Source organism: Podarcis vaucheri (genome assembly GCF_965113315.1).
Source record: "Podarcis vaucheri genome assembly, chromosome: 1".
NCBI lineage: Eukaryota > Metazoa > Chordata > Lepidosauria > Squamata > Lacertidae > Podarcis > Podarcis vaucheri.
The window spans coordinates 61,956,365-61,978,216 of record NC_138759.1 but is presented as its reverse complement, the minus strand read 5'-3'; the positions used below and the strand labels follow the sequence as shown (position 1 = coordinate 61,978,216).

Below are 21,852 nucleotides of genomic sequence, written 5' to 3'. Positions count from 1 at the left end.
TAGCTTTGAGCAGTGATCAAGGCAGAGGGAAGGCAAGCAAAGGTCCCCAAGAACTCTGGGGTGCAGAGACAAGGATTGCAGATGCCTAGGTACAGGCCCCAACAGAAATCCAGACCTCACCTGAGATGGGTCCTTCTGAGTCAAAACCCCTAGAACAACACTCCTGAGTCAGAACACATTTAAAAGAACCACTACTGTCATCACTAAGGGCCTTTCTATCTTCAGTCTGCCACCTGGCAAAGAAGGTAATGCACCTGGGCATATATAACTGAGCAGCAAAAGAGTGCAAGGACGCCGCTTTAAACATTTTTAGATACTAATGGCATACGGGAGTGGGTGGCGCTGTGGTCTAAACCACTGAGCCTCTTGGGTCTGCCAATCAGAAGGCAGTTCGAATCTGTGCAACGGAGTTAGCTCCCATTGCTCTGTCCCAGTTCCTGCCAACCTAGCAGTTCGAAAGCATACCAGTGCGAGTAGATAAATAAGTACCACTGTGGCAGGAAGGTAAACACCATTTCTATGCACTCTGGTTTCCATCACAGTGTTCCGTTGTGCCAGAAGCGGTTTAGTCATGCTAGCCACATGACCCAGAAAGCTGTCTGTGAACAAATGCCAGCTCCCTCGGCCTGAAACGAGATGAGTGCCTCAACCCATAGTTGCCTTTGACTGAACTTAACCATCCAGGGGTCCTTTACCTTTTACCTTACTAATGACATATGTGGGTCTTGTTTGAGCAAGGTGTCTTGCTTGGAGCTGTCCATGGTACTTCTGTCCCTACACATTCTGACTGATTAATAGTTGCCATCCCTTTGACTTCCTAACACCATGTCTGTTTCCTACCATCCACTGAAACCCTATTCTACCTACAGCTGCACACTCTAGCTTGGAGCTAATCCAGATCAGTAAAAATACTGGTGAAAGCATAATACTAATTATGGTTAGCTCCAAAAACCTTAAAGAAGGGAATTTTACATGCAAGAGCAGGGCAGAGAAAAGAGTGCAAGTCCATGGGGCACTCAAGTACAGTTAGAAGACTGGATGGCATTATACCTACACTGGTCTTTATTGGTAAGCTACATCAAACAAATGTCTCCTCATATGCATCAATTCTGTAATCATCAGTGGAATAATTTTCTATCAGACAAAATCCATCACCCAAAGTAACGAAAATGATGATTTGTACAGAGAATGAGTGCTGCTTGTACTTCATTCTAGTTCCAAGAATTAAAGCTCCACTTCCCATTTCATATAGAGTTAGCATTAGCTTAGAATAAAATGGACTCAAGTTTTCCCATCATACTAGCAAATCTGATGGGACGAGAGAAACAAAAAGCAATCCCTGCAAAAGGCATGAATCCCAAGTTGTTCACTGCAGGTGTGGTCTGGCTTATTTCTTCTATCCTTTCAAGAAAGCACAAGTTCTAAGCAAGCAGTAAAAGCTGCAGGAACAGGCAATAGAGGCTTGCATCTCTTACAACATGTGTTTTAATCAGATTTTATTGCAGTGTCTTGGCATTTTATTGTATGTCATTACTGTTGGTAGCTATGTTAGGCACTGGTTGATGGAAAGGTGGGGTACAAATTTAACAAAGAAATAAATTATATGGTAAATATATAATCTTAATCAAGAACTTTGACACTTCATTAACAGGATTCCTTGAAATACACTTTTTTAAAAAGCTCCTTAAAGATGGAACTACATCAATGCAGAAATCATTAAATTACAAGGATAGGCAACAGGTTTCTGCAAGTCACAAAGCAATGCCCCATGGGTGTACACTTAGCTTTTTCATATACTTTATAGTCATTCTTGTAAACTGGTGAATGTATTTAAACAGTCAAACAAGAGCAAAGTACTCCAGGGTTTGTTTTTAGGGAGATATCAAAAATGGAAACGTACAATATTTCATAATTAGTATCTGGAATTAAGACGAGTATATATGTATGGAGTTTTCCTTCTTGAGGTAAGGCATTTACAGGACTGTGTTCCCAGGATGAAGACTGTGTTAATATAGCTGGAGCTCAGGCTATAGTCCAAGTGAGCTTTAAAGGACAGGAAGAGTATGGGGTTTGAGAAACCTGAATGCGAATGATATGGCTGTTAAGCCACACACTGATAGGGGAGGTTCCTTACTGGTTTGTCAAATAACACTTTTTTAATATTCAAGTTCATAAGTTTACTGTTCTAACCAAATGTCATGACAAACTTATAGAAATAGTGCTAATACAGAACATGCATCACCAAAATAAGCCAACTTCCATGATGAAAGACAGGGAAGATATCATAGACACCAACAACCTCAAATCTAGCTTGACTTCAGATTATACATCCAAATCTCCAAAACAACTTATAGCGATTTTTTCCATCTTCTTTTTTTGCAACCACTGCATAGAGGGCCATTCAAGATTACTTATTTTGAAAGAAACCTTCAGGTTTTTTTCTAAGATTAGCTATAATGCTCCTTTTTATAACGCTTCACTTCTATTGTTACTTATTGTGGCAGATCATAAAAAATCTTAATAAACTGTTGAATATTAAGTATCTATATATGCATTAAAGGTTAAGGTAAAGGTACCCCTGCCCATACGGGCCAGTCTTGCCAGACTCTAGGGTTGTGCGCTCATCTCACTCTAGAGGCCGGGAGCCAGCGCTGTCCACAGACACTTCCGGGTCACGTGGCCAGCGTGACAAGCTGCATCTGATGAGCCAGCGCAGCACACGGAACGCCATTTACCTTCCCGCTAGTAAGCGGTCCCTATTTATCTACTTGCACCCGGGGGTGCTGTCGAACTGCTAGGTTGGCAGGCGGTGGGACCGAACGACGGGAGCGCACCCCGCCACGGGGATTCGAACCGCCGACCATGTGATCGGCAAGTCTTAGGCGCTGAGGTTTTACCCACAGCGCCACCCGTGTCCCCTGTATGCATTAAATAACCTCTGTTTTTTATATCAGCAGCAATGCCATACACATCCACAGGAAAAAAATGCCTAATTTAACTACTCTTCCTACTTTTCTTCTCCTGGAATTTCCTGACAACTGGTTTTGTACTTCACTCTTATTTTAGTGTTTTACTTGGCAACCTTGGCAGCAAATTTTCTTAGCATCTCAGTTATTTGGTCCCTGGACCAAATAACACTGTGGCAACATGACTACACAAACAGGGCAGTAGTATCTTTTGCTAGCATTAGATGTCATCAGGCAAGAGCAATGAATGCCATATATGGAGTACCATCAGTGTGAAGATCTCTTTGGTCATGGAGCATGGATAAATTGCAATTAAGTGTGATTAGGACTGTTGTGTAGCAGAATCCTCTGCTCGCAGAAGAGAAGGGCGTGAACTGAATATCACCCACAAGAGATGGCTGCTACTTCCCTTCCCAAGCTCTGAAGCTGGAATGGCCATTGCTATTCAGGCCCTTTTCGCCATGTTTGGTTAAATTATAGTCTCTTTGTTTGAGATGATAGTGCTACAGCGCCTACTTTTGCCTCTTGCCTTACTGACCACCATTGTGTGGCCCTCAGATGGCTGTCCAGAAGGAACTCTGGCCCTTGTTCCCCACCCCGGGAAACATCCCATGCTAATATACCCTTTAGGACATGACAAAACTGCCTATTTTCCCTCTGGCACTCTCCTCTCTCAGATTGCTAGGCCAGTTACTGCTGGCCTTCCTAAGGCCTCCTTTGCAGATACATCTGTCCTGGGTTTTAAAATCTTTGTGTTTGGCTTCTCCCATGCCTAACTCTCTGTACTTGCCTACGGACTTCCTAGCTTGACCTTTTTCCTCTGATTACGGTATACCTCATAATGTAGCCTGCCATATTGAAAGGCCTAGAGAGTTGCTAAGCATTCCATTCTGGGTGATGAAATGATAAATAAAACATTACAGTGATGTGGAGGAGGGGAACAACTGAATTTAAATAAAATTATTTTTAGAAAATATTTGATTCTGAGTACTATCACCATACAGTTGTGCAGGCAGAGATCCCACTTTAGTTTGTGGCGAGGAAAAAAAATCAATGCACTATCTGCTACTTTGCAAAGGTAAGCATGCTAAACATGTTCCAGTTATGAAAAGCAAATAGTTCACTCACCCAGTTGGGAGAAGTTAAATCTAGTTCCAGAAGGTGATGTGATGCTGGAACCAGAGGAAAATGGAGAACTGACAACTGTATCCTGAAGTCCTCCTGCAGAGTGTGAACGCAGCCATTCTTTTGCTTCTTCTTGACTGCGAAGTTGTGATGAAGGAGTATACCTGTGCAGACAAAGTAAGTTTTAGCATTTGCTCAAAAAATGTTTCATTTACCGAAAATCCATAAGCACATGGACAGGAAAACAGGCAGCGAGCCTGAAAGAAGTCTCCTGCCTACCAGAGGCCTTTTCTTTTCTTTTCTTTTCTACATTGGATTGTGCCAGAAGGAAGTTAAATGGGGTGGGTGGGGGAGACTTTGGGAGTCTTAAAAATGGCTTTTCTTATATTCAAGCCATGTAAATGATCAGAATTTCACTTTTCACGAGACAAAATGTTTTAATTTCATTTTACAAATGTTGGCTGAGTATCCAATCTCATGTGAAATGCTACTTTTCAGCACAGGACAAACATGTTGTTGGAAAGGTGGGTGAAGGATCTGTAGAAAGAGGACATAGTAAAGCAAAATGAGATGCATATAAGCATCCATGAAAAGAAATAGTGTGAATTGAGAGGAAGCTTTCACATGGCTAGAGATTAACAAAGCAATCGCTTCCTGGGGCTGCCCAGCCACAGGGATAATTGGAGTGGAGAAATCACAACTGCATCCTAAGCTTCAGACTGGTGTGGCAGAGGAAACCACTCAGAGGAGCCCAGTTCCCTCTCAATGGGCTGGCTCAGGTCCCAGCAGATCTTTAGCCTGCCCTGCTCTGCTTCACTTTGAAAGACCTCATTGAAAGGCCTTGTGTTGGCTTCTGCTGACGGCAAGATTTCTGGCAGCAGCTCCCAAACAGCCAGCATTTCCTGTGGCGGCGAAGCCTCCTTGACTACAAAACCTGGCAGAGTTGGTCAGAAGGACACCTTCACCTAATCATAAACCCTATCAGGGGTGTAGATGTATCCCTAAGAAAGCTACACCAAGCTTGTAAATAGGCACTTACATAAGGTGCACATAAAAGTACAAACTGTCTCCAGACAACTGGGCAAAGATGTTAGCTCTTCCCTGCTTTTCGGGCTGCTGGTTAGAGTATAGGATAGGGTTGCCATACATCCAGAATTTCTCAGCTATAGCTAGAATACGGCAGTCGGAAGCAGTGTCTAGGCAGAAATCACTGTAATGTCCGGATGTATGGCAACCCATGTCAGAAGTCTAGATTTTAAGATTTTGCAAAAAAAGAAAGCAAGCTCAACAACTTTTTGTGTGTCCGGATTTTCACTTTTTGAAATATGCCACCCCTAGTATAGGACCAGGAACGGAAAGACTAGATTAAAATTCCCACTTAATCATGAGAGTCAGTGGTAAGCCACTGTCATTATTGCTCAGCCTAGCTAACCTCACACGATAGTTGTATAGGCAATGTGGGGCTTGAGTGAGGGTGGCGGGGTAACATCCTCCCCATTCAGGGAGAAAAGGATATAGAGCTAATAAATTTTAAAACACACAACAGAGGTCTACTGGTATTTGCAAGACTGGGATTACTGGTCCTTACAAAACAAAAAGCAACAAAAAACAAAAAAATGGGGAGGAGGAACCCAGGTAAAGCCTATTTATATGCAAATATAAATTTTGTGCATGGCAGGTTCTGGATCACAGTGATCATCATCACATCCTCAGTTATTTTTTAGTCTTTGAAGTAAATGAGAATGCACAACTTTTAAAAGGGTACTGGCAACACCACTGTCTTCCTGCCATCAGCCTTGAATTTTGAGTATTGGTTTCAGATACTGACGATAAAAGTCATTCATGTGTATAGATCTTTCAGGGATTGGAGCCATAAACAGGCACACAAAATTTAGCACAATATGCTAAAGAACAAACATATAAATACCTACCTCTTTGACATTCAAATACTTTAAACTTAAAAGATGTCATTCATTATTTAGCTGGAGACATTTGACAGGCACAGAAAACAATTCAGACCGACCAATCTCTCCCCACCCTCACCCCACAAATTAGCAAAATGCTTTTAGCACCTAGCTCAGTGTGACAATCAAAGCTGCTGCAAAGAACAATGTCTTTGTAGTGCAGAATAAATTGCAGCTCTAATGTAAAGCCATCATTTCTGTTATCTAAAAAAGTATTTATAATACAGTCTGAAATTGAACTGTTTTGCCAGATACTTTCCACTGAGTGAATTCAGCACTTTCATTTTGTTGTATTCGTTAATGAACCTAGTAAACCTAGTAAACATGTTTAAAGTCTACTTTCTTTACAAAAGAAACAATTCTTCTGTGTAATTTCTCTTAATGTCAAATCACATATTCTTTTGGAAGCAGACATTTATGGAGCACCTGATTGGTTTGATACTTTTTTGTATTTAAAGTACTAGTACAGCTCCAACTGTTGTATTGTAAAATGTGCATTTTTAATGACCTCTAAATTCCTCTTGATCCACATTTCAGAACTTACACTGTGAGAATATCATCAACCAGTTACTACTTTGGTCGTAAAAGCTGCAAATTATTGCTTGCAAATCAAGCTCAGTGATGGTTTGTGAGATGCACTTTTCGAAGAGCCAGCCAGCTACTGTTGAAGTCCCTGCTCAAGCTGAGAGGTTATCAGATGGAAAGAAGCATGTAGGGTAAAGGAAAGGCGGCAATGACCTGCTTCAAAGAGGCTGAGGGAGAAAGGAGGAAGAGATTGCAGCCAGGCACTGCAAAAGCTGAGACCACCACCACCACCAGCACTACTGACGGCCACAAGAGACACACAAAGCAAAGCTCCAAAAACCACATGGAAAACTGCTTATGCTATGTGGAAACACCAATACCTGAGTCCTTTCTTAGGCAAAGTGTTCCTATCAAGATGAGGGTCGCTGTAGAAAAGTTAAAAGAAAAGAACTTCAGAAGAAAAGAACGAAAAGAGGAGGATTAAAGATCAGCTTGAAAGAGAGGAGAATTTACTATTAAACAGCTGCACCATGGTACTGGAAAAGATAACGAGAGCCCCTGCCAAGCTGACATGCAAAAAACCTTCTTACCACGTGTGGGTTGTGTTATATACAGAACATGCACAAGGGACCATGCAAGATGAAGACTTTGGACCCTCAAACCACTTAACTCTGTGTAAGCACTATTTTACTTTTATATGACTTTTTATGGTCATTTGAAGATAGGGATCACACAGTGACCTTCCTGTTTCTGGATGTGGCTGGAAGAAGCTAGCTTTTAATATGAAGTGTACATACCTAAGATGAATGCATTTAGGACACAGATGGCCACAATCTTTTTTTCTATCTCTAACAAATGCACACCACTGAAAATGGCGACTAGGCAAATGACCAACCAACAGGGATCCGAGTTTCCACTTTCAGGAGACCAGGGTACTACTGTGGTGCAGATCACATGTGATTGTTCCTGGCATCCTATACATAGTAGGAACGGCTACTGTTATAAATTCTCACAAGGGCCACCAACAGCAACAAATACATTTGCTTTAAATAAGGTGTGACAGGTGGGTGTTGATAATGCCACTGTATGAGACATTTAAAAAGCAGTTGCAACAAATGCTCTTAAAATATACTGCTTTAAACAAACTAATAATAACAATCTTAGATTCTCTAATCACAAGACTTTCAATCTAGCTGAAAAGGTTTTCCTACCTACTGAAATCTGAAATGGTACCCGTGCAGGAGACATAGAAGCGTTAGAATTAATTCTCTATCAGTTACTGGTGTCAGATGAACAAAGCACAGATGACAGCAACAGCACTTCTGACATACCTTGCTTCCTTGCATTCATTTTTACAAGGACACACACACACCCCTACGATCCTCCCTCTCCCACCCCACAAGCTAAAATGGGTGAGCAACTTGTAACAGGAAATATATTTCAGCCACGGTGGGAGGTTGGGGGATAGAGGGATCAAGACAAAAAGGTGATACGGCCTGAAACGTGAGGGAAAGCAGCATGCCACCAGAATGCCGAAATGCTAGTGAGAGTTTACGCTGGCAAATAAAATTATGGAACTTTTAAAGAGATTGTTCATTTTGTTCTTGGAAAAACTGCCTCTCCCCAGAATAAACTGGGACACAGTGCTGTAAAATGGTCTCTCACTGGCATGTCTTTTGAGTGACGGTTTACACATCCCAGTGAAACACACACACTCTTCACTGAGCACAGTCTTGCACAATACACTTTTGGCTTCTCAAGTGTGAAAATGAACCTTCTCGGCTGATTGTGCATTCTACTGCCCTGAGACAGCATTACCTGTCCTGCCTCCTGGGTAAAGTATTTCTGCAGAATTTGGGACTAGCAGCAGGGGAAGAGAGAGGGCTAGAAGAATAAAGTCCAACAAGACAAAAACAAAAACAACAAAAAGAGAGAGGAATATTAGCACAAAAGGAAGAAAGGGAAAGAGTTTTTGTATGTTACGATGCCACAGCAAATTAGAATGTTCTAAGTGGGAAAATGGTCTACAACGGGGTTAGACAGCTTCAAAATTTCTTTCAACTCCTGTGGTTTTCACTGGAGAAACATTTACGTCAGTTCCAACTTCTTTGTTTTGTGGTTTCTTATCCATACAATGGTTGCATTTCCATAGGAATGCAAGCTGACAAGGATCTTGAACAAATGGGTAAGTTGGCATGCCGTTGCAGATCCATGACCATAAAACGAAGTTGATAGGTGCCATTCCCAAGCCAAAACAATCTGAGGAACTGCAGATACTAGAACCCAACTTTTGCTTTGAGTGGTGAACCAAACATTGAAATGGATCTGGGAAAGATCTAAATACATGGGTCTGCCTATTTCTGGGGTGGATATGGAGGGCAGAGAACAAGTGAGAGCATTCTGGTGAAAATGCTTTTATTTAGGACAACAAACCTCCCCAGCTGCCATAGCCCAAGGTGGATAGGAATCGTATCATTCCTATGTTCTGTAGAAGGCTCAGCACATCTCTTTTGCAAGAAAAGGTAAATGTAGTAATATAGCTACAGCACAAAAAGCTCATACTATCATCAATTATACAAGAAAAAGTGACATATCCAATTTGTCTTTGTTTAGCTCCTGGTGCCTACCTTCTAACTTGCCCTTACTCATCAGATCAAAATTGTGGTAGTAAGTAAGATCAATGAAAATAGCTCACTTTTGCAAAATAAATATAGGGTGACAAAATTAAACTGGATTACTTAGTCATCATAACTGTGATGGCTATGTCCAGAAAGGAACAACAGATACTAAATCTTAGGGCCAAACTACACATGAGGTTAAGAACATCATTAAATGCATCTTTGCAGCTAATGTCCAGATTTCTAAAAATACAAATTACACCATATTGATAATTAATGGGAACAGAATAGATATGAAGAGGGAATTTAAGTCTTTCATCTTCTGCAATCCTAAAGAAAATCTCTCTTCTGAAGTTGGTATTTGCTTTGGGGAAAAGCTCCATGGGCATTAATGGAATAGTTTCCTCCACATCAAATACCAGCAACACAGGAAGGATTTTTCTCAGGACTGCAGCAGAGGCTTAAATTCCATATTCTGGTCTGTCCTGGTCCAGTTAATTATTTGTTAATTAAACCAGATAATGCAATCTGCATTTATTTTAATGGCACATTAAATGTCATATGTAGTTTGGCCCCTAGTATTTCAAAGTACTTAACATTCATTATCTCAGTAATTACCAATAGGCCAGTATTACTGTCCACATGTTAAAAAGGAAAGAATAAAGTGGATTGATAATGGCTTGCCTAAGATTATCTAGCAAATTTGTGGCTGAGCTGAGATTTGAACTAAATCCTTCCCAACTCACATCTCTCCCTATGTCTCGGGCACTATGCTTTATGTTGAGTTTTTATGCCTTGATCTATGAAATTATAACCTACACTGATTTATTGGCCTAATACAATACTGAAAAGTAATGTACTGATGTGATCCTAGCTGAGATCTAAATGGCAGAACAGGATGCCCATCGAATGGATGGACACGACAAGGCATGCTGCTCTTTTCAAGCATTGTTTGACAGGAAATAAAGCATGTTCTTCATGGTTGCCACACTATGTCAAGGTGTATGCCAAGCCTCTTATTCATGGCTGTAGTTCTCACTGGTGAAATCTGACTTGTGACGATCCAGTTCATATATGAGGTGGTTTGTTATTACCCGTCTGAAAATCTAGGCCCTTTTCATCATACATGTTTGGGAGTCCAGAGTTAACAGAGATTTTTTAAAGGATGACAGGCACAGTGATCACAGCCATCTGTTGAACACCCTAGATTAATTCATGCTTGCACAACAACTTCTCCATCAATCCTTATTTACCTCATAGGAATGTCAAACTGAACAAAAATAAGTTATCCTGAATGACACTTGAACTCAGTGGGAATAATTCACAGTGAAACATGTCATGATTAAGCTACTGATTACATAAACCACAGTATGTATCACAAAGGTCTTCTGGGGGGAGCGGAATCTCACCTCTCTGACAATGTTGTCTTTACACTGTTGGTTCTAACAAAGGGAGTCAGCGAGTCATCTTTAGAAGCTGCAATCAAGCCACTGGACGAGTTGTGGCTCAGGCCGCCTCCACTGCTGAGTGAAATATCTATGGATTCACAACTGGTGTGCAGGCTGCTAACAGACTGGTATCCAATCCCATCCTTGCTAACAGCAGAAGAACTACTGGCATTAGTGCCCCAGGTTAAGCTGTTGGAAGGAGCCGAATGAGCTGAACTGGGACTAGAAGCTAATGGAGACTGGTTCATGTCTGCATTCTTGCTATAAAGGGGACTACTACCACCACTGCTCAGTATGCCACTGCCAGGAGAATCCAGGTTCCCCTGTTGGTTCATGGTTGCATGTGGGTTGGAGATGACCACTGAATTTTTCATGCTTTCTGCAGTTGTGATGGGAGCTTGTTTACTTGGCTTTCCACCAAAAAGTCTGAAGAAGGGAAGAAAAGGAAAGAAAGTCAGGAAACATGCTAAGAACCTTCGAGTTTAAACTTTTTTTTTTCATATTTTACTTGGCTCAAACACATTTGAGAGAAATCCTTATTTGTCAGATAAACGGGATACATTAGAGATTATTTCGTTCTGATCTATACTGTGTGCAGATGGACATCCACAGAGTATGACTTGCACTCAAAATAGGCAAATTGGTGTCAGTGCACCAATGAGTGAGGCATACAAATGCTGACTTGGATCTGAATGAAGTGTGATAGCTTCCTCCTTTCCTCTATGTTCACCTCTGTCACTAAATGCTGGATCAAATAAGGTCATTCCAGGATTTCCCTCTGCCCATGCACACCTCTAATTATTCTGCCATTGTGTAAATACGTAAGTATTCATATTAACATACTTTTCAGGATGTGCATCATGTACTTTCTCCTAGATTCATGTTGGGCAAGCCACTGTCCCACTTAATATTGGGGGGGGGGGGGCAAAGGGGAGGAAATGGGCACCAAGCTCACCTATAAAGTATATGCAATCTTGGCTAGGATCACCAGAATGACTGTTTCTAGCTATGAACAGGTCTGCAATGACGGTGTTTTAGCAAATCTGGCATGCAAAACATGTATTCTTCTTACAAAAGGAAAGGAAAATTTCATTTTCAGAAGAGGTGATCTTTTGGATTTCATCCAGAATGGCAGTGTAACAGAGGATTTATTGTGGCTAACGTCGTTCCCAGAGAATATTTCATTCAGTGTTTCACTTTGTTTTTACTTTATACACTGCTTTTATGGCTTTATGCCATGAAGCTGTCTATACATCATCATCATTTCTGTTTAAAGAATGTCAAAGTCAGAACATAACCCCCCCCCAAAGCTTCTGAACTCCTTTCAGGCACTGCACAATTGAACAAGCTCTACATACCTGCGCAAGGTAGGAGAGGCTACATCTGGGTACTTGACTCCTTGCTGGTGAGCACTCTGGGATGCACTTGAAACCGGCTGAGATGCTGGGTTCATTTTAACAGAATTACAAGAGATTACACTTTCGTTGTCCGATGAGATCCCTTTCTCTTTATCCGTTTGGTTGACTAAACCTGGCAGAGAGCTCCCAAGGGCAACTTTGGCTGGCTCTCTCATTTTAGGAACAGGCAAGCCTGCTGACTTGCTACTTATGTTGGAATCTATGCTACTGGTGCTAGATCTATTGCCAGCTCCGCTTCTGCTACTGGATTTGCTGGGCCTGGGTAAACTCCGGTACTGAAGATTGCTTCGGGTACTAATGGCTAAGTAACCATCGTCCTGATTCTGTGAGCCATCAACACTAGTCTTCCGACCAGTAGACCTTCCCATAAGTCCAGATGACTTGGGGATTTTGCCCAGGGTAGCTGATCTACTAGTGATAGTTGCCCCACTAGCTGTTATTATGGTCATGCCTACAGCTGACCCACTCTGTTTTTTAAATCCAAATGCATTTGTGTTAGCAGCAGCTGTTCTAGAGTTATTTGCAGAAGGTTTCTTTGATTCATCACCACTGCTCCGTCCTGCATCTGATGGGGAACGTTTAATGTGTCCGGATTTGGGAGAAATTCTACCCTTTTCCGATACCTTGGCATCATCAGTTTTTCCTAGGAAAAAAGGAAAGTAAGTTCAAATTTTGGATGGTACCAAACACTGTGCACATTAGTATAACGAAGTGATGAAAAAGCTTAAAACACATGAAAAACAAGAGTATGTGGAAGCATTCTAATTTTGCTTAATTTCTAGAAATCAATAGCACTATGCACAGGAATGACAGGATAATATAACTGCTCTGTTTAAAAGTGAAATTTGAGCACATGGGCCCAATGATTCAAACCAAGTGAGCACGGTATCCTTAGGGCAGATGTGGCAAAACTTTGGCTCTCAGGTGTTGCTGAACTACAACTCCCATTGGCCCCAGCAAGTACAGCCAATGGCCAAGGATGATAGGAACGGTAGTCCAAAGGTTCCTCACACTTACCCAAGGGCAGTGCTATTTTTCTAGAAAATGAGGTGCCGGAACTAACCATGAATACCTCCACCTGAGAGGTGCCAGAACTGAGTATAACTGAGTTCCAGGTGAAAAAAAGCCCTGCCCTAGGGTATGAAAAATTGGGGCAACTGGAGGTGGTTGTGCAAGAATGAGGCAAGGCAGTACATCAACCACAGTGGTCCCCTCCAGCCACACCCCTCCTCTCCTCACCCCCATCTCTTAATTTAAAGTTGTTCTGTCCATACTAACATGCCAGCAGCCCTGGTACTCTCACTCTCCCTTGCTCTGAAGAGGGGGTGCATCCTAAGTGCAAGGCCTTCTGGGTGATGTAGGCCACAGAGAGCCTGTGCTGCTATTGTTTCACAGTGGTAGTTAGAAAATACTTTTTTGCACTTAGTTTTGAACAGGGGTCAGCAAACTACGACCCGCGGGCCAGACATGGCCCGTGGGGGTCGTTAAACCGGCCCCTTGCCCTTGCCGCCCGCTCAGTCAGTCCCCGCGTGGAGCTAAACCAGCGCAGTGCATTGGTTTAGCTCTGCGTGGGAACTGACTTCCAGGACGCAGCCACAGCTTCCTATTGGCTGCAGGAAGCTTCTGCAGCCAATAGGAAGCCGCAGGCGCCACCTCCTCCCTCGCCATGGCTCCGAAAGCCCGCAGGGAAAGAGCAGTGGGCTGACACACATTTGCACAGGTGCGCACACTCCCATGTGCAGGTGATCCGGCCCGCCGGCGTAAAAGTTTGCCGACCCCTGGTTTAGAACCTCAAAGTTACTTTAAAATTAAGGGTACCTATAAACCAGGCTAAAGGTGCCTACACACTCAGTTTCTCTTGCTATATTTCATTTGCAATGGCATGCAGTGTTAAGAAACGTGCAGGGACAATTAGTTATCACAGCTGGATATGATGCTTGCAAGGCGATAGGTTGCATATGCAACTTAGACACATTTTCTAATTAAGTAGATTGTTATTTTAAAAAAAGAACAAGCTGGTCTTAACTAAGCATTCAAAGGTGCCTTCAGATTTATTTACACTTTCAAGAAAACACATGAGTTCTACTGCTTAGCACATACATCATCCATTCAATTTCACCCCAGTTACAAGACACTATTGAGTCGACATCATTGTTGGCAGGACCTCTTCAGTTTGGCACTGGTACACAAGGGCAGAGATTTATTGCACAGTTCTCCATCAAAGACAAGCAGAGATCAAAATGCAGTTGAAATCCTGACAGAGGAAATTTTCTTCTAACTGCACAAATTCTTGGCCTGCATTGCTTGTCTGTTGGCTGTGCATTCCTCACCTGTTCCAGGTGTCTTCAAAGTTCCTGAGGTGGCTGCCGTTTTTGTCCTTGGTGTGGTAATGCCAACCTGAGCTGACATGCCCCGTCTCCAGGAACCCGTCTGCGAAATGACTGTGTTCTTCCTCCCAGAATTGCTTTTATCAGATTCATCAGACACATCAGAGGGATTCCTTCTCCATTTAGACCCAGGCTCCATCTTCACACCACTGTCTGAGCCACCATCGGATTTCTTGATTTCGTCGCCAGACCACAAGGAATTCCGCTCCACTTGGGAATGCTTTTCAGCATCAGTCTGAAGAGAAAAAGGAAATCATAAACTTGTAAACTTTTTCTCCCCCCAGCATCAAAACTCTAACCCTTGAAAACTTCACTAATTATTTAAAGACCTCACTAAGGACTTTTTACTTAAGTTATTTTTTTCTCCTTTACAATATATTTTTTTAGAAAAAATCAATTCGAAATACAAACAATAATTAAACTGAATCACATTTTCTGTAAATTCATTTCTAATGCACTTAAGCAAAAAAGTCACTAAATAAAAGACATAAAAACAAGATTTATAAAGGTGAGAAATCAGCTGATTCATCCTGAGCTTCCTCACAATATCTTTTACTGCAAGACAGGAACCCACTTCAAATCTGTGTTGTGAGCTTCTTCCTTTGTTCTGCTTTCCTATCCCCTTACTGGCAATGTGATCTGTGGAGTATGAAGAAGCAGCTTTTCGCAAGACTGAAATGTGTGCTTCCTGCACACCCACAGCCTCACTCTAACTTTATCATCAACTGAGGCGAGAAATTTTCAGAAGTGGCAATGCTTCACATCTGATGACTAAATTTAAATTTGTGATTACCTAGAATCTCCTAAAAGCCTGGTTTATTTATTCCTCACAATTAATTCTCTCCCCTTTTCCTCCAAATGAATGCTGCAAGCTAGGACCCTTCAAGTACAATATTATTATTTTTTCTTCATATGATGACCAAGAGAAGGGACCCTTTTCTGGGATGTATTCTTTATCTGCACTCTTTTGTTTCACTTGCACTGGCTTCACCATCCATCCGAAATGATTTGCAATTCAAATCCCCCACATAGAGACTGACAGCCACAAATGCCAAAATAGCTGAAAAAGCTGTGAACCTGCTATACATATGGGAACCCAAAATTGCAGGCGCTGGGGGAATCTGTGTCTTTGGGTACTCTTATTTATTCCTTATCCTGCTGAGTGGGTCCTTTTATTTCCTGCCCTGTTTACATAAATAAAACATTTCAAAATGCAAAATAGGCAACATTTTTCTTCAGACACGAGGCATGATTTTACAAACTAAAGGTGACCTGGGCTCATGTTTCATGGGTGGGGGAGCATTTTCGGCCATTTTCAGATGTGGAAGGAGAGCAACTGCCACATTTTCAGAGGGGTAGAATGACAGAGGCTTCTATTTTCCTTTTTTAAATAAAACATTTTTTAAAAATAATTCTGCCACAGCAGCTACACTCCTCCAAACAGCCTGTGAGGAGCATCCCTGTAATGTATCACCTGAAAACATGACATCATGGTGTATAATTGTTCTGAGTGCACTGGTGAGGGGAAATATTCTTTTGCCCAAGGAACAGCAGCCATTTCCATTCAAGGAAGAGAAGCTGCACTCACAGAAGGACTCATTCAATTGAGTGCAATTCTTGAAAATACAGTGGTACCTCGGGTTAGATACACTTCAGGTTACAGACTCCGCTAACCCAGAAATAGTACCTCGGGTTAAGAACTTTGCTTCAGGATGAGAACAGAAATCATGCTCCGGCGGCGTGGTGGCAGCAGGAGGCCCCATTAACTAAAGTGGTGCTTCAGGTTAAGAACAGTTTCAGGTTAAGAACTGACCTCCGGAACGAATTAAGTACTTAACCCAAGGTACCACTGTATAATGAAAATGCTAGATGCAACCCACAGTCCCACTGATGCTAAACCTCACAGTGTAATCATACAAATTCGGCAAACTGAGTGAAGGTGCACATGCCCTGAGGTGAGGCATGAGGCTTCCCTCCAGAAATTAGCTTACTTCAGCAGCCCTTAGTCCGCTGGATTGGTTTTTATTCTGCAGGTCTTCAAACTGTTGTATTTTAATAAACATGACCTTGCCCTGACATGTTGTGGCTTGTTTCCTCTTTTGGGGTGTGGGGGCAATGGTGCTTCTGCCTTTAGCAGGTATGGGTTTGGCTCACCCACCCCTCACCTAGGAAGAGACATGATTTGTTTTCTCCTGGGGTTAAGGGTTGCTAGCTCATCTGGGCTGGAATGCTCAGTTAGGAAAGGCAAGACTGATTGGATTCATCAATGTCATTCTTCCCCCTGCTCATTCTTAAATAATTAATTAAGCTTTATATGCCACTTAAGGAGCTCCAGGTGCTGTACATGGTTCCGCTTCTTCCCTTTTCCCCTCACAAAAATCCCTGTGAGGTATGTTAAGCTGAGAGGCAGTGGCTGGTCCAGTGAGCTTCACGGCTGAGTGAGGATTCGAACCCTGGTCTCCCGGGTCATAGTTCAATGCTCTAACCATTACACCAAACCAGCTCTCCTTTATCTTCATGGTGCATGGTCTCCTGCCCTCTTTTTCACAGCCTGGGCTTGTGCTAGCTGCTTTTCTAGAGGAACTGCATAGGAATTTTGTGATGAGCCCCTGATTGGCATCTGGGACTCCTCTTCTTATTGTTATATTTCCTCAACTTGCCGTGTATCAATTCTTCTGGGGTGTGGGGGCAACAAGGCACCACCAATTTAAAACACACATGAAAACTCTTGATGCACAACTAGAGGCAAAACTCTTTAACGCAGCTACAGCTATGCACTGCATGGCAAGAGAACGAAGAGTAACACTTCATGGCAACTGAACTGTTATATTAAAAACTGCTATTAAAATATTTTCACGTTTCAATTAAAAGAAAATAAAAGAAGTGAAATAATAGCAGCACAGAAATATTTACGAAACAGCAACGGTTAGAAAGCATGAACAAATTGCCTTTGACTTGTGAAAACCCCTAAATTATTGCATTCTTCAAAGAAGTTTTAGATGTAATCAGGTTGTATCCACTTTGGAAAGCAAAAGAGAATGCAAGCTCATCTTGGGGACAGAAAATTTCCAAATTGCATACTGATGCAAAATTCTTTACTGTTTTTGGATCTGTTGGCTAGGAACACTGGAAGCTCCTAGAATGCCACCTACAGACATTAAATATAAATTTCTTGTGAAACGCTGCCAAAAGACTGGATAGCTAGTAACAACATGCAACCTTGGAAAATAATAGTGCATTTCATTAAGTAGACACGTTTACATTTCCGCTGAAAGTGTAATCATCTTTACACTTTTATTTGAACTAAATTAAAAATCTATTCCTTAATTAATAGTAGATTATACAGTTTCAGTGTCAAAGAAAGAAAAAGAACTATTTGTTAGATGTGTGTGGTCTTACTCTTTTTTTCAAGTTCAGCACCTAATTGTTACATTTCTATGGAAGCTGAAAAGCCACTGATCCTCAGCACAGACAAAGGTTGCTGTGTCTTTCAACTCTCAATGCTGGGACACTGCCTTGAGACAGACTGCAATAGGTGAAGTGTGTTTTTATTTTAAAATAGTTGGCCTTGCATGTAACCTCCGTTTGTGACAACGCGAGAAAAGGATGTCTGTGTATATTTCACACTTGGTATGTATGAGTGAAGTCTCCATGAAAAGAAAAGAAAAGTTTCCAATCTTGAATATGGACCTTTGTCATGTTCAGTTGTATATGTGTAGATAACACATGGGTTTGGGGGGCAGAGGTAGGCAGAATGGTCTAGTCTTACTCCCCCCCCCCAATATGTTTGGTCAACAGTCAATACTCTCTTAACCACACAGTTTAAGGCAATTCTTTCATTCATCCAGACCAATGTAAGATCATTCAGGGAAAGGAAGAATCGGCATATCAAATATTATTGAAAGCCACCAACTGTAGCGCAACATAGGCAACATATAAAATAAGCAAACATATAAAATATTGTATCAATTTTTAAAAGCACTTGACAATCACCAAAACATATAGGGGCATCAACAATTCATTATTCTAGCCTGGTCGTGTCTCTGCTCTGATCTCTAGGAGCAGTCAGGAAACATCAGAATCTGGAAACTGATCTATGTTTTCTTAGAAGTAGGTCCCACTGTATGGAATGGGGTATACTCTTTAGGACGGCAGCCTTGAAATGCAGAAGCTTCAAATGAAATAAGTCCTTAATTCTCTTTTGGTAAAGCAACAATATACCCAGGCTCATGAGGCACTGAAGGTAATGAATACCTCCAACACTATTAAAACATGTCTGATATAGAAAGGAAACCTTACCTGGGAATCTATATTCTTACGAGAGGATGCAGGTGTGTTGGCATAGGAGCTGATGGAGGAGCTTGTGTTAATGTCATCGGTGCTGAGGTTATCTATGGTGTCACTGATCCCACTGCTGACAGAACTGCTGTCATCCCAGCTGAGGGGAGGAAAAAAGCCACAAAAACTTCATAACTCAAACAAACAATAGCCACAGCTACACCAAGAAGCCAGGTGACACACAAGGGAGCTTTAAAACATCTCAGGGTCTCACAGCAATTATTGATTTAGGCCTCTAGAAACAGTTTCAAACAGAATCAAATATCAATTCAGGCAACTTCCCTAAGTGCTTTTTTTAAAAGAACGCTGACATTATTGCTGTTGTAGCTTTCTTACTTTTACACAACACAAAATCATGCTAGCAGATTTTAACACAGAAAGTGAGAGAAAAGATGGCAATTTGGAGGAAGGTGGGCAATGAACTTCATTCTGGATTTTTGCTAAAGTGAAATGAACCACTTGGAGCTTGGTATTTCTCTACAATGTTCTGGCATAGACTTACTTCTATTACCTACCAGTTATTTTATCATTTTGAATTACAGTGATTTACAGTGGTTTGTCTGTTGGGAATCCTGTGAGGCAGACGATTACTAGTTACAAGTTACAGAAGGGGCAAAGAGCTAGGGGCTTGCTCCTGACCACACAACTGAGGTGGACCAATGGCCACGGCCTATATAGCCCTCAGGAAGAGCTTCTGGAAAGAGTAACACGTGAAGCAAATCTTTACCGGTTCAAAGACAAATGTGATCTCATACAGAAGGCCTCTCTGTGCAAGTCACAGGGTGCTCTTATTAAGTGTACCTGACAGGATGATATGCCCTTTCATCAACCTCTCAAGAGCTAGATATGCAGTATCACTTCTAAACTCAGTTGGGGTTGGCGGGGGGAAGGCGGAGATGAAGCAGAAATTCATTCAGGAGCTGCCAGCTGGATTCAGTTTCTAAAGTTACACCATGCGCAAAAACAAAGACTTACTATGTATGACTTGCCTCTTCAAGCAAGAGACAATAGTGTGTTTTTTTAAATCCTCCGAGCATGGAATGCAACATAGAATAAAAGCACATATGCAAAAGTTGTAACTGATAACACATGAACTGATTTAAATATTAACTACTAGTGGAAAGATTTGTAAACAGAAATATAATATTTAAAAAGTCTTCAGAGAAGGCCCTAGAGAATTATTAGGCAGTGGCCCAGCTGTTTGCAATATGTTTTGGGACATATCACATAAAGGACAGCTGGGATAGGCACACTCTAAACTCATCCCCCTGGGGTTAAGCTTCACCAATTTCAATGGAAGTTGTGCCAGACTAAGGTCTGGTTCTGATACTGTATCTTTTATCTCCAAATCATGGCTTGGAAATGGGACATGAGCTACTGTCTTGCAGACTCCTCATTGCTCTCAGAAAAATGCCCCCTACCTTCCAGTTTGCTTTAGCCACTCTTCCAACATGTTATTTCAGTTCTGGTTCACAATGAATGCAAAAACTGGGCCCCTGATTAGCGTCAACCATGTTTATTTTTGTTATTAACGTTGCATTGAGCTAAACTGTGTCAGTCAGCAATAAATAATAGGATCACTATCTCCTGAACAGACAGACATAGACACACAATTTGGAGAGGGAGAAAGATTAACAACTAACCATAGTTAAAACCATCAGTGAATTTTGCATGCAAGGGGGGGGGGAGAGAAAGACTGGAGGAAAAGGACTCTACTTCCATGGTTCACATCCTTAATCATGGTGAAAGAACTGGCAGTGTTCTTTACTTTTTACTTAGATAGCAGCCAATTAACATATTAGCTGCTGCAGAACTGGAGAAAGGTATAAACATAGTACACAGTAGTTGCTTCATAATATTTCTGTGTTATTACACCATTAATATTCCTTTCCTTCCAGCAAACATAGTCTTCCTAATGAACTGTAAACAGTATATAATCTAACCAATAGAAGAACAAGCTCATGAAAATTATGGACAGCAAAATGTTTGATAGATCTAAGAATGCATGCAAGCACTCTTTTCCTCAGTAGAAACCAACTCCAGAATGTAGTTTTATACCAATTTTATACCACTTCATTACACATATTGTTTTAAAATTTTGCCCATGCTTCAGTTTCTCAGTGGTTGCATTCAAACGCAAATGGAAGGGAAGGGAAATGTAACAGCCCTCCTAATTACAGCATTCTATGCTCGGTGAACAATGATAAAATCTTCGTAATTTAGCTGGGGCAATCAATAACTTCTGATGCCAACAAAAGTCCACTCAGCCATAACTTGAGATCCTGTCTTATTTCCTTTTAGTCACTTGATCAATCAAATGAAATCTACTTTCAATGCTAGAAAATTATGTGAGTGCTGAGAGACAAAGTCATTTTCCTTCCTGTTGTGGAAAGCCATTTTAAAACTGAAAATAAAGCTGATATTCAATCAGACAGGTAAGACATTACAATTTGAAAGAGAAGAAATGAAGCCTCATAAGATGACTGAGGTAAGTCCTCATATAGGACTGAACTTGTTTAAGAACGCAAATCTTCCCTACTCCAGCCTACAATTAAATAAAAATTGCAGGTGCCAAGTGAAGAATGAAGGATTCTGACAAATAGCACGGGCTCAATCCCAGAAGGGAGGGGAGATTTGTCTAAATATCCAAATCTTAACCAAAACTTTTTAAGACCTCAAATATTCACCAAGAATCTGTTCTGTTTCAGCCAAAATACTAGTTTCCTGTGAACTTTGGGAGCCCCCCAAAAACAATCTCAACTGGTCCTTAACAAACATTACACTGCCAGATTCCTAGTACACAACACGCAGCCACAAAAAATGGAAACAGTACCAGAAGGATAAAAGACATGTTTAAACATGCAGATTAGTGTAGCAATCAAAGGTTAAAAGCACTATCACTGGCTAGTACATCGTTAACCAGAAGCCTTTAGCCAAGTTAGTCTTCTGCCTGCCTTACCTCTAAGACACTTAAAATTATTTGGGTCTCCAACATCATAACTGATTCTTTACATTTATGTATTAATCAAGTTTCAAGCCCATGCTTCTTTCAATAGTAGGTTG

General features: G+C 41.4%; 1 protein-coding gene across 8 annotated transcripts in view; it reads right to left on the bottom strand.

Moving 5' to 3' along the window:
- The window catches only part of NAV2 (neuron navigator 2), a 543,877-nt gene that overhangs the window by 49,506 nt on the left and 472,519 nt on the right, over positions 1 to 21,852 (bottom strand). For 5 of the 8 annotated variants that reach the window (XM_082223099.1, XM_082223101.1, XM_082223094.1 and 2 more), the window contains 7 exons: positions 18,751 to 18,889; positions 14,395 to 14,686; positions 12,005 to 12,707; positions 10,608 to 11,072; positions 8,399 to 8,464; positions 6,961 to 7,005; positions 4,095 to 4,255 (listed from right to left, as the gene is read on the bottom strand). In XM_082223099.1, the coding sequence (XP_082079225.1) occupies positions 4,095 to 4,255; positions 6,961 to 7,005; positions 8,399 to 8,464; positions 10,608 to 11,072; positions 12,005 to 12,707; positions 14,395 to 14,686; positions 18,751 to 18,889 (1,871 nt within the window). The remainder of the gene's footprint in view (positions 1 to 4,094; positions 4,256 to 6,960; positions 7,006 to 8,398; positions 8,465 to 10,607; positions 11,073 to 12,004; positions 12,708 to 14,394; positions 14,687 to 18,750; positions 18,890 to 21,852) is intronic. The other 3 variants (XM_082223097.1, XM_082223098.1, XM_082223095.1) reach the window with 2 other exon arrangements.